This window comes from Theropithecus gelada, chromosome 3 (assembly GCF_003255815.1).
Source record: "Theropithecus gelada isolate Dixy chromosome 3, Tgel_1.0, whole genome shotgun sequence".
In the NCBI taxonomy this organism is placed as follows: Eukaryota; Metazoa; Chordata; class Mammalia; order Primates; family Cercopithecidae; genus Theropithecus; species Theropithecus gelada.
This window is the reverse complement of record NC_037670.1, coordinates 112,878,936-112,892,270: the sequence shown is the minus strand read 5'-3', so window position 1 is coordinate 112,892,270 and position 13,335 is coordinate 112,878,936. Positions and strand designations below refer to the sequence as shown.

General features: G+C 37.5%; 1 protein-coding gene across 4 annotated transcripts in view; it reads left to right on the top strand.

Annotated features, from left to right (window-relative positions):
- CDK14 (cyclin dependent kinase 14) overlaps window positions 1-13,335 on the top strand; it is a 591,864-nt gene that overhangs the window by 460,848 nt on the left and 117,681 nt on the right. For all 4 annotated transcript variants that reach the window (XM_025378501.1, XM_025378504.1, XM_025378502.1 and 1 more), the window contains one exon: window positions 5,514-5,562. In XM_025378501.1, coding sequence (XP_025234286.1) covers window positions 5,514-5,562 — 49 coding nt within the window. The remainder of the gene's footprint in view (window positions 1-5,513; window positions 5,563-13,335) is intronic.

The window sequence follows — 13,335 nt, the reverse complement described above, 5'->3', positions numbered from 1 at the left end:
GGGCATTACATAATGGTAAATGGTACAATTGAAAAAGAACAACTAACTATCCAAAATATTTATATACCCAATACAGGAGCACCTAGATTCACAAAACAAGTTCTTAGAGACCTACAAAGAGTTTTAGACTCCCACAAAATGATAGTGAGAGATTTTAACACCCCACTGTCAATATTAGATTAATGAGACAGAAAATTAATAAGGATATTCAGAACCTGAACTCAGCTCTGGATCAAGTGGACCTTATAGACAGCCACAGAACTCTCCACCCCAAATCCACAGATTATACATTATTTTCAGTCCCACATGGCACTTATTATTCAGAAAACAACCAAATAATTAGAAATAAATCACTCCTCAGCAAGTGCAAAAGAACTGAAATCATAATAAAACATTCTCTCAGACCACAGTACAATCAAATTAGAGCTCAGGATTAAGAAACTCACTCAAAACCACACAACTACATGGAAATTGAACAGCCTGCCCCTGAATGACTCCTGGCTAAATAATGAAATTAAGGCAGAAATCAAGCAGTTCTTTGAAACCAATGAGAACAAAGAGACAATGTACCAGAATCTCTGGGATGCAGCTGAAGAAGTGTTAAGAGGGAAACTTATCACACTAAATGCTTACATGAGAAAGCTAGAAAGAGCTCAAATCGACACCCAAATATCACAATTAAAAGAACTAGAGAAGCAAGAGCAAACAAATCCAAAAGCTAGCAGAAGACAAGAAATAAGATCAGAGGAGAACTGAAGGAGATAGAGACACAAAAAAACCCTTCAAAACATGAATGAATCCAGGAGCTGGGTTTTTTGTTTGTTTGTTTGTTTTTTGTTTTTTGAAAAAATTAACAAAATAGAGCAGTGGCTAGATTAATAAAGTAGAAGAGAGAGAAGAATCAAATAGATGCAATAGCAAATGATAAATGGGATATCACCACTGACCCCAGAGAAATACAAACTACCATCAGAGAATACTGTAAACACCTCTACACAAATAAACTAGAAAATCTGGAAGAAATGGATAAACTCATAACACATACACTTTCCCAAGATTAAACCAGGAAGAAGTTGAATCTCTGAATAGACCAATAACAAGTTCTGAAATTGGGGCAGTAATTCATAGGCTACAAACCAAAAAAAGCCCAGGACCAGATGGATTCACAGCTGAATTCTACCAGAGATACAGAGAGGAACTGGTACTATTCCTTCTGAAACTATCCCAAACAATCGAAAAGGAGGAACTCCTCCCTAACACATTTTATGAGGCCAGCATCATCCTGATACCAAAACCAGGTGGAAACACACACAAAAAAGAAAACTTCAGGCCAATATCCTTGATGAACATTGATACAAAAATCCTCAATAAAATACTGACAAACCAAATCCAGCAGCACATCAAAAAGCTTCATCCCCAGCATGCAAGGCTGCTTCAACATATGAAAATCAATAAACGTAATCCATCACATAAACAGAACCAATGACAAAAACCACATGATTATCTCAATAGATGCAGAAAAGGCCTTTGATAAAATTCAACATCCCTTCATTTTAAAAACTCTCAATAAACTAGGTATTGATGGAACTATCTCCAAATAGTAAGAGCTATTTATAACAAACCCATAGCCAATATCATACTCAATGGGCAAAAGCTGGAAGCATTCCCTTTGAAAACTGTCACAAGACCAGGATGCTCTCTCTCAACACTCCTATTCAACATAGTATTGGAAGTTCTGGCTAGGGCAATCAGGCAAGAGAAAGAAGAAATAAAGGGTATTCAGATAGGAAAAGAGGAAGTCAAATTGCCTCTGTTTGCAGATGACATGATTCTATATTTAGAAAACCCTATCGTATCAGCCCAAAAACTTTTTAAGTTGATGAGGAACTTCAGCAAAGTCTCAGCATACAAAATCAATATGCAGAAATCACAGGCATTCCTATGTACCAACAATAGACAAACAGAGCGCCAAATGATGAATGAACTCTTATTCACAATTGCCGTAAAGAGAATAAAATACCTAGGAATACAGTTAGCAAGGGATGTGAAGGGCCTCTTCAAGGAGAACTACAAACCACTGCTCAAGAAAATAAGAGAGGACACAAACAAATGGAAAAACATTCCATGCTCATGGATAAGAAGAATCATTATCATGAAAATGGCCATACCTCCCAAAGTAATTTATAGATTGAAAGCTATCCGCATCAAGCTATCATTGACATTCTTCACAGAATTAGAAAAAAAAAAAAACTACTTTAAATTTTAGATAAAACCAAAAAAGAACCCGTATAGCCACGACAATCCTGAGCAAAAAGAACAAAGCTGGAGGCATCATGCTACCTGACTTCAAACTATACTACAAAGCTATAGTAACCAAAAGAAAAAAAAAAAAAGGCATGGTACTGGCACCAAACAGACATATAGACCAATGGAATGGAACAGAGACCTCAGAAACAATGTCACACATCTATAACCATCTGATCTTCGACAAACCTGACAAAAACAAACTATGGGGAAAGGATTCCCTGTTTAATACATGGTGCTGGGAAAACTGGCTAGCCATATGCAGAAAACTGAAACTGGACCCCTTCCTTACACCTTATACAAAAATTAACTCAAAATGAATTAAAGAACTAAATATAAAGCCCCAAATCATAAAAACCCTAGAAAAAATCCCAAGTAATACCATTCAGGACTTAGGCATGGGCAAAGATTTCATGACAAAAATGCCAAAAGCAATTGCAACAAAAGCTAAAATTGACAAATGGGATCTAATTAAACTAAAGAGCTTCTGCACAGCAAAAGAATGAACAGAGTGAACAGAATAAACAGGCAACAGAATGGGAGAACATTTTTGCAGTCTACCCATCTGACAAAGGTCTAATACCCAGAATCTACAAGGAACTTAAACAGATTTACAAGGAAAAGACAAACAACCCCATCAAAAAGTGTGCAGAGGATGTGAACAGAAATTTCTCAAAAGAAGACATTTATGCAGCCAATAGACATGTGAAAAAAAGTTCGACATCACTGATCATTAGAGAATTGCAAATCAAAACCATAGTGAGACCATCTCATGCCAGTCAGAATGGCAATTATTAAAAAGTCAGGAAACAACAGATGCTGGTGAGGCTGAGGAGAAATAGGAATGCTTTTACACTGTTAGTGGGAATGTGAATTAGTTCAATCATTGTGGAAGATAGTGTGGTGATTCCTCAAGGATCTAGAACCAGAAATACTATTTGACCCAGCAGTCCCATTACTGTGTATATACCCAAAAGAATATGAATAATTCTACTATAAAGACACATGCACATATATGTTTATTGCAGCACTATTTACAGTAGCAAAGTCATGGAACCAATCCAAATGCCCATCAATGATAGACCAGATAAAGAAAATGTGGTACATATTAACTGTGGAATACTATGTAGCCATAAAAAGGAATGAGATCATGTCCTTTGCAGGGACGTGGATGAAGCTGGAAGCCATCATCCTCAGCAAACTAACACATAAACAGAAAACCAAGCATGTTCTGACTCATAAGTGGGAATTTAGCAATGCGAACACATGGATACCGCAAGGGAAATATCACACACAGGGGCCTGTTGGGGAGTCGGGGGGTGAGGGGAGGGAGAGCATCAGGACAAATAGCTAATGCATGCAGGGCTTAAAACCTAGATGATGGGCAGATAGGTGCAGCAAACCACCGCAGCACAAGTATACCTACATTAACAAACTTGCATGTCCTGCACATGTATCCTGGAACATAAAGTAAAATAAAAAAGAATAAGAATATTTTACTAAATAAAAATTTAAATTTCTATGTGGAAAAAAGTGCATACATATTTCACTTTTATACACACACATGCACACACACACGGGTCAACTTGATCATATACAAAAATACTTGTATAAACTGATTGATAAAAAACCAAGAATCCAATATTAAAATTGGTACCAGCTATGAAAAATGAAATTTGAAACAGTAGAAGAAATGTAAATGGCCAGAAAGCATATGAAAAGAAGCCCAAGAATGTTTTATCAAGTGTAGCTTTGGCAACATGTAAACAACTGATAACAACCAATGCTAGAAGACATATGGAGAAAGTGACATTCTTTTTCATCACTGGTGGGAAAATGAAAAGTACTCTGTCGGCATTTATTAAATTGTAAAATATGCATACCATTTGCCAAGCAATTCTATATTGGGGAATCCATCCAACAGAAATGAAAGCATCTGTATGTAGAGAGACATGTGCAAGGATATTTGCTTAAGTATTGTTTGTAAGGGAAAAGAAATTGGAAACTACTTAAAGGTTCATCAATGGGAGAACAGTCAGATAAATTATGGTACTTCTATTCTATGAAACGTTATACAATTTTAAAACAATCGTTACAGGCTGGGCGCGATGGCTCACTCGTGTAATCCCAGCACTTTGGGAGGCCAAGGCAGGTGGATCACCTGAGGTCGGGAATTCGAGACCAGCCTGACCAACATGATGACACCCTGTCTCTACTGAAAATACAAACTAGCTGGGTGTGGTGGCGCATGCCTGTAATTCTAGCTACTCGGGAGGCTGAGGCAGGAGAATCGTGTGAACCCAGGAGGTGGAGGTTGCAGTGAGCCAAGACTGGGCCATTGCACTACAGCCTGGGCAACAGAGCAAGACTCTGTCTCAAAAAAAAAAAAAAATTTGTTACATATATTTCTTGATTTGAAGGACTATCCGGTATATATTGTTAAGTGCCAAAAAAGTTTCAAGGGTAATGTTTATTGTAAAATCCATTCAAAAAATCAGTGGTATATAAGTTTGCACATAAGGATGGGTGTATTCCATAAACAAAAAATATTGAAAAGGGACATATCAAATCATTAACAATTGCCATAGCATCAGAAGTGAAAGAATGAGATTCTGAAGAGATTATAATATCTATTCTCTATCACTTTATTGTTTAACTTGGTAAAACAAACATGTTCCTTTTTAAACTAAAACAAATCTAAAGATTGTTCACAGATAAATGTAAATATACAGTATAGGACTCTGGTACTTTGACTTTGAGCATGTATAAATACCATACAGTATAGGAAAGGAGACCCAACATTATCGTATTTGGTCAGAGAAATCATCATAGGAAAAAAACAGCAAGCCTCACTTGACAAAATGTATTGATATGCTTCTATAAATCTACTTACAGGTTGGAGGTTTGGAATTTGCATTTCTTTTTTCAACTCAATTAAAACTTAGTTATTCTAAGAAATAGTTACTATGAAACCAAATTATGAAGTAAACCATCTTAGACAAAAGAAAACAATGCTTCACCGTTTAATATGTTGTAACCTTCCTGTTTTACTCTTTACAACTGCCCAGTATAAAAGTGAAGACCTTACTATGCTGGCCTAACTGACTGAATAGCCCACTGTCTTTTTTTAAAGTTGAAGTTTTTTCAACATGCTTGTAATATATACATTTGATACAAAGATTGTTTATCATTTTTCTCTTTTATTTCAGAACGCTTTACCCTGTACAGCTCTAAAAACCTTAGACAAGCGTGGAATAAGTAAGTCTTTATACAGATTGTGCTCATTCTCTTTCTTTCTCTTTTAATATTTACAACTCTTCTTATATGTTTTTCATGACATTGTTCATTCATCCTGTTGTGTATTTATTCATTCATTTAACCATTAAACTGCTGTTAAACCTTAACTGTGTGCTAGCTACCGTGTTCAGCCTGAGCCAACACTGTATGAATTTGAGTTCCTAGAGAGATGTGGCATTGCTTCAGAACTGTAAATCCTAAAATTCCTTGTGGTCAGTCTCCTTGCAGCTAAATTCCAAGAAATATTTTTGTATTAGCAAAAAAGCATTTAGAAAATACAATATAGTGACTGACCTTCTAATATAAATGATGTTGGTGACAACTTTTGAGCTAAAGTTGATCTTTCAGATTTTTTCACTTTGCCTATTTTTCGCTTAAGCCTTATTGGGAAGCTAAATGCATTTATGTCTTGAAGTATGTGTTCTCCATTTATTTCATGTCTGTTCTCTCATCTGACCTTAGTTAGTTTTATTTATGGTTTTTGAAATTTCATAAAATCTGAAGATCTGGATTTTGTAGTTATTCAGGAGACTTTTATTGCAAGCCAAGGTGTTAGAAAATCATTGGAAGTTGGAAACAGTAATTTAGTCATTCCCATTTACTTGTGGGTGTCACATTTCAAGGATTATGCTGGAGAAAAGACAACTGGAACTGGGTTGATTAAATAAACTGCAATTTGTCATACAATTCTGTCTACTTGGAATTTAGTGTTATACTCACATTTTTCACTGTTATCACATGTTTAATTTTGGATACTCCCAGTTACGAAAAAAATAAGAAAAACTTTTTCATATTAAAATGCTGCTAATCCATGCTGTCAGTGGATACAGTGGACAGCTAATGGCAAGGAACTCATAAAATGAATACATTAAATTCTACGGTAGTTTAGGGATTTGGCCATTTATTTTTATTAAATTTGTAACTTGAACACATAGGTATAACCATTTTTGTCTAACATGGGGCTTTGCATGTGCCATTTGAAGAGCCAGTTCTTGCTCTCAAGGCTCCCCTGGGAAGCATTCCCTCTTCTGGGAGCTTTCTGTGCATACTCCTCTTCTCTGCCTCCCCATTTCCTGATCACTGGTCTAACATATTTTAATTAAGTGCTTTTATACACCAAGTAATATATACAGTATACAGTTCCTACCTTAATTAAATGATCAAACACATTCCTGTCTCATAGGAATATGGCATCATTCCTTCCAACCAGATAACCACTTTATGAAACAATTCTTGATAAAGCCATTGAATCTGTAAACCTGTATTTAAAGTAACAGGAAAATTTGAAACTATCAGATGTAGCATAGCAGCATTTCTGGAGAACAGGTAATTAGAATTAGAGAATTTATCATTAGAATGATAATTCAAAGGCATTTAATAAACTGAGTCTCACCATTAGATTATTTTTTAAATATTTTAAGGAAAATGATAAAAGCCGAGCTTGAGGTAAGATTTTAAAATTATGAACATGGCTTGTTTAGAAACTTGCTATTTTTAAGTCCTTGTAAGTCTTGCCTTAAGGGTTTATTTCAGAGACACTAAGTAACAAAATCATTACTAAAAATATTAAAATGCTACTTTCTGGTATTCTAATATTAAGTGCTGAATCTTTAGAGCCAAGCCGTAGCCTCTAGCCAATTCAAACCAATGCAATTTAAAGAGAACTAAGATGCAGAGATGTTAATTATATTATTGATTTTTCCTCCAAATGGTCCTTGCAACCATCATCAACATTTCAGCATCTTTCAGTTAAGGAGTGAGATCAGAATTTGAAAGAACTACATTAAAAGACTATTACATGAGTGATGGTTTTCTCCATTGCCAACTAATTTGCTTGTCTATAGCACAATTACTAAACTGAAGTAACTGTTAAATTCTCTTGTACGGTGGTAATAGGTTTAAAATAAATTGAACTAATTTGCAAGAACCAATTTGAGTTCAGTTTAGATAGGTTAATATAAGATAGGTGGGTTAATATAAAGAAGTAGGTCACTGTTCAAAATTAAGTAACAATGCTTTTAAAAATATATATTAACCTAGGTATTGAAGCTAGTGGATATGTTAACCTGCCTAAGAGAGTAGAAATTTCTTGAGAAATGAATCCTTAAGTTTATTTGAATAGCTATAACAAAAGATCCAGTTTATTTTGGGGCCAACTCTAGGTAACACATAGGCAATTCCCTGCTGAATTCATTTATATCAGCAACCATGGACATAATTTCATCCTTTGAAAGATTCTTTTATTGTTCTGTGAAAACAAAGCAGTGATGGGGGAAAATATCATAAGATCCAACAGATATCCAAATTCAAAAGAATAATAGAAAGAAGAAATCTTAATTATGTGATTGAGAATAATAAATGTATATTAATAAAGAAAAAAAAGTCCTTTTATTCCCTCGTACTGGAAGTGCATAATCCATGTGGGCTCTTCCTCCGTAAAGGGGATTGTGGATTAAAGGGAGACAAATCTTAGTTTCGTAAAAACATGTACTGTTTTCTGATTACCTTCAAGACATTCCATTTTATTTCGTTGCAGTTATATTCTCCCTATTTCTCTTCCAAATCTCTCTATTTATAGTTGTCTGACATTGGCATGTATGTGCAATCAACCAAGAATTTTAGCCACTTAAAAGATCTTTTATTATTTTGGCTGGAGAAGAAGCCTTAGTATATCCTCTCCAGCAAAGTTAAGGGGAAGATTCCAGGAACACATTTGCTTGTTTTGGAACTTTTAAACAGCTGAACGATTTCAGAGGTTTGAAAGTATCAAAAAGAGAACTAAGGAAAAACCACTAAGTCACAGAAGACAGATCTGGAAAAGGCCACTTGTGGCTGGTAATAAGAAGCACGTCTACAGACTTGAGTAGGCACAGGTTAACCTTTTCCTGCTTGTTCCCACATATGCTATGGTTCTGCTTATAATCCTCTGTTAGTTAAGTAAAACTGGATTTCTCCTAAGAATTTGTAAGAATTGATATTTTAAATTGTGTAGTAAATACAGAGACATTTAAACAAAGCTACCTTTCTGGGAACACAAAAACAGAGAAGAAAAATCTTACCTGCTACAATTGAATGTTCCAGTGGAGTCACAAACCCGAATTTAAAAGATTTAGAAATGTTTCCTAACTTTGTGTTCTTGAACTTTCCGTGAGTATTTTATCTGATTTGATGTCTAACTTCCAAGACATATTTCAAAGGTGACTTGGAGTTACATATGCATAAAACATAATGTATTTAAAATAATATTCAGAGGAATAATGTAACTTTCACTCTGTATTTATGTTGGTGGTGCTTTATTGTATTTTTCTTGTCATTATAGATGATATGTCCCATTAAGATTTAAGTCAGAGACTTCGCACGAAACTGAAAGACCCTGTTTTCCATTCTCCCTAATGTTCTAAGTTGATCTAAAATTTTCTAACATAATAATATATTGCAAAGTAAGCTAGAGTTTTAAATGTCTTTCCCTGTTTAGAAATGTGAGAGGAAGGTAAGAACACTGTTATTGCACTAGGAGGAGCAGTTGAGTTGAGTGAGATCTGAAATCATCTTTCCCCACTTTCACATTTTTTTCATTGTTGATCATTTTTGTTATAACTCTATTTACTTCAAAGTAACAATTTTAATTTATTTAGTGCCTGGAGACTTCTTCTCATAATATTTTCAAAGAAATTATTCTATACATCACTAATTCACTGTTTTGGGGATGGGTTTATTGGGCTGATAAGCTCTAAAGCAGACACTAAAGCAGACATTTTGGAATTCCAGTCTTTTAACTCAAAGGATGAGCTGCAGCTGTCCACTGCCCAGCTCTATGGATTTGAGTTCAGCATTAGAACACTGCATGAGGTGTAGTTCTTCACCACATGCCATACCCTTGAAAAGGTACTGTTTTCAATACGCAGACAGTCCAATCCAAGCAGGTCTCTTGTCCTGACTCTTCACAGCCATACATATAGTATTGTTTCCAGGCCCCAAAGGCTCACCTGCTTGCTTGGAAGTTGCAGTTCGTAGCAATTTCTGGAGACATTTGTTTTCATGAGAATTAATCATTAGTTCAGTTACTGAAAGCATTACATAGCTATGATGTTTATCAAGACCCCCTAAACCCTTTGCCATCTAACAGAGAGCAGCTCTTCTAGGAAATTGCAGATAGGATTCTTGAAAGGAAAAAGAAGAGGACCTAAAATAGGAAATGCTTCCCAGGCCCTGGTGGGAGTCCTAGAGAGCCTTGGAAAAGACAATAAAGATCTGTCCAAAGATTCAGGTCGCAAGCAGGTGCCAGGAGGACAAAGAGAAAACTATCTGAGTGGAAGATGGTAAATTTGCCAAAGGCCTAGCTCTGATCACTAGCAGTGGCAACAGTATAAATGTGAAAGCATATGAAACAGACATAGTCAAAGGCCTGACATGCAACTCATCTCCACAGTTATAGTTGTGGTGGAACTAACAGTTAGACAGCCTTTTGCAATGTGTATTGTCACATCCCCACATAGCTTATGGCAGTCTTTTGAGGTAGTCAGGGCAGATATTATCATCTTCATTTTATAGCCTAAAATTAAAAACAGGCTCATGAGGTCAAATGATCAGCACAATTGCAAATAACAACTAGGAATGTATGTACTCCAGTGAATCTTATGAAGGGAATATTATCGATTTTAAAACCCCATATTCATGGGAGCTTATCAATATCAATTTTATTTTGTTCTCACTGCAGCCATGAGTGGGGATGTCTCTTCTGGGACCTGATGCCATTCCCAATCTAGATTTCATGCAGCCAAGAGAGCTGAGACAGAACAGAAACATGACTTCTCTGTCCTGGGGAAAACAGTGTTTGCAGCTGGCTGACTGCCCGCACCACCAACTTGGGCCTCTCCTGCCTACTGCTGGGTAGTGCACCATGGGAAAAAGGCTGGCTTTGTGACAGTCTAAGTGCCAGAGATGACAGGCCTGTCTGCTACCCACTCACACCCTACCAGTGAGGTTTGTCACCTCTTCCATACAGCTCCCACTGCCCCCAGGAGGTTAGCCCCTATCATTTTGTGTCAGTGCCAGATTTCTTATCCATGTCTCTTTTTGTTTGTAGCGAAGAATTCAGTGTCATTAGTAACCCCTGGTGATGGCCAAGGGCAGGCCCCATGCTGTTTGTTATCTCTTGGACACGCGTTTTTTGTTCCCCTTCTGATAGACAGAAAATACCCATCTTCTCTCTTACTAATTGGCAGTATGTGCCAGGCTTGGGAGTTGGCAACAGCCATTGCTTTTCATCCTATCAGATTATGTGTTGGACTCCTCATCCAAAAAGTACGCGCTTATGGTGCGGCTAATACCTTCCTCCTGCCATCCAGCTCATTAAGGAATAAAACCCAACCTTACTTCTGAAGTGGCACAGAGCTTCTAGAGGCAGCTGGGCTGCTCATTTCCCTGAAAGGAGGAGATGGAATTAGGCTTTCTTGAACTCTTCTCCAAACAGATTCTAGAAGCATAAACTGTAGGAGTTCCTCTGCTTCTCCCAAATATACAGTGGGTGTTTGTATTCTGTGACTGCCATAACAAAATACCACACATGTATTGGTGTAGAATACTACAAACATTACCTTACAGTTCTGTCAGGCAGAAGTGTGGATGAGCTGAGCTGGTTTCTTTTCTCTGGGTCTCACAAGGCCAAAATCAAGATGTTGACCAACTTGGGCTCTTACCTGGAGGCTCTTGGGGAGAATCTTATCTGGAGGCTCTCGGGGAGAATTTACTCCCATGCTCACGCAGGTTGTTGGCAGAATTCAGTTCCTTGTGGGGTAGGGCTGAGGTCTCACTTCCTTGCTCACTGTCTCCACCCGTTCAATGCCTCCTGCATGCCTCATCACATAGCCACCTTCTCCATCAAACAAACTTCTGATCTCTCTGACTTCCTCTCTGCCCCATCTCCTCTGCCTCCAGCAGGAGAAAGTTCTCTGCTTCCAAAGGTTCATGTAATTAGATTGGGCCCACCTGGTTAATCCAGGTTACTCTCTCTGCACAGTCCCTTTTGCCATGAAAAGTTACCTGTTCACCAGCTTCAGGGGTTAACAGGTGGACATCTTTGGGGGCCATTTTGCTTATCACAAGTGGGTACTGGAGTTTCCCATTCAATCCCGAGTCATGGAGTGAAGCAGAGCACAGAGGAGGAGCAAACCCAGTCCTACCCAGGTCAGACACAGTCTGTTTTGCCTGGTCTCTGACCCATCAGGTAACAGGCATAGGCTTCTGACTTCAAGTTGCCTGGTTCACACCCGGTGTCTTCAAAATTATATGTAAGGAAGAAATCGGTTTTTATCCCTAGCACAGAGAAAAAAGAGATTATGCTCAAGAAGGCTGCTGGCCTCTGAGGTAACCAAAAGTTTGGCCTGACATTTCTATGTCTGTGCTGACAAATGCAGTAGCCGTTAGGCCTCTGTGGTTCCAGGACACTTAAAATATGACTACTGTGAATCAGGAACTGAATTTTTTATTATATTTAAATGTAATTAATAAGAGTTAAGGACCACAAGTGGCTGGTGGCTGCCATATTGGGTGACACAATTCTACATCAACTTGTGCAATATTCATTTATTTTAAATGCTTGTCAGTGTAATACAAATGTGGATGTCTGCTGCTTTGGAAATGCTACACTAAAGAGTCATTGCATTTTGCACTCAAGTGTCCAGAGATCTTGCTTTTTATTTTTGCTTCTCACCCCTCTTTTATTTGTAAACACCCTGAGAATAATAGCTCTGGAGTACCCAATAAGCATAATAAATCTGCAGGGGGAATAGTGGAAATATCAAAGAACATCAAGCAGACATTCCTTTCCCTGCCTCCTCCCCTCCAGAAGCCACGCTGTTCCCTCCTGAGGGGCGCAGCCTGTTGCAAGCGTCTCTATTCCTTTCTCCTTCTTGTGTTCTCTCTCTCTCTTTTCTGTTGGTAACTGTTAGGGGTTAGACACACAGCTCTCTACCCTTTTTGAACTCCCTTAAGAATTCACCTCTCTGCTGTTGTTCCCGATCTCCTTGATCTCCCCTAACTCTACTCAGAAAACACCGTAAAGACTCAGCTTCCTGTTCATCACATATGAGATGCTGTTGAGAGGGGTTCCATTTTCTAAATAAGCCTTCCAAATCAAGGGCTGAGCCAGGTCTTCCTCACTGGGCCCCTGTGGGTATATATATACCTTAATTCTTAAGCTTTAGGACATTGAAAACTGCCACATTTGGGAAAGTGAAGCATGAATAAAATGCAATCATTTTTACTTCTCCTTATATAAAAGAAACACATGATATGTGATACTTTTCCTCAAACTTACTGATATCATTTTCATTTGATTAAGAAAATATTTATAAATTTAGTGAATGTTCAGCCTCAAAATGAAGATGAATATAAGAAGTCACTGGAGAAAGACACTATTTGTTTTTTAGCGTTTTTGTTTTTGTTTTTTTTTTTGCAGCTTTGTTGCCCAGGCTGCAGTGGCAGGATCATGGCTCACTACAGCCTTGACCTCCAGGGCTCAAGCAATCCTCCCATCTCAGCCTCCCAAGTAGCTGGGACTAAAAGTACCTACCACCATCCCTAGCTAAAAAAGAGATGATTTTAACAACAATGTCATCCCTAGTATCCACTGTTACCCATTCCACCCTCTGGTTGTTTGATTTTCATGAAATAATATATCCCTCTCATCATTTGGGGAGACTCTATAAAACCGGGGCTCAATTTCTATTCATG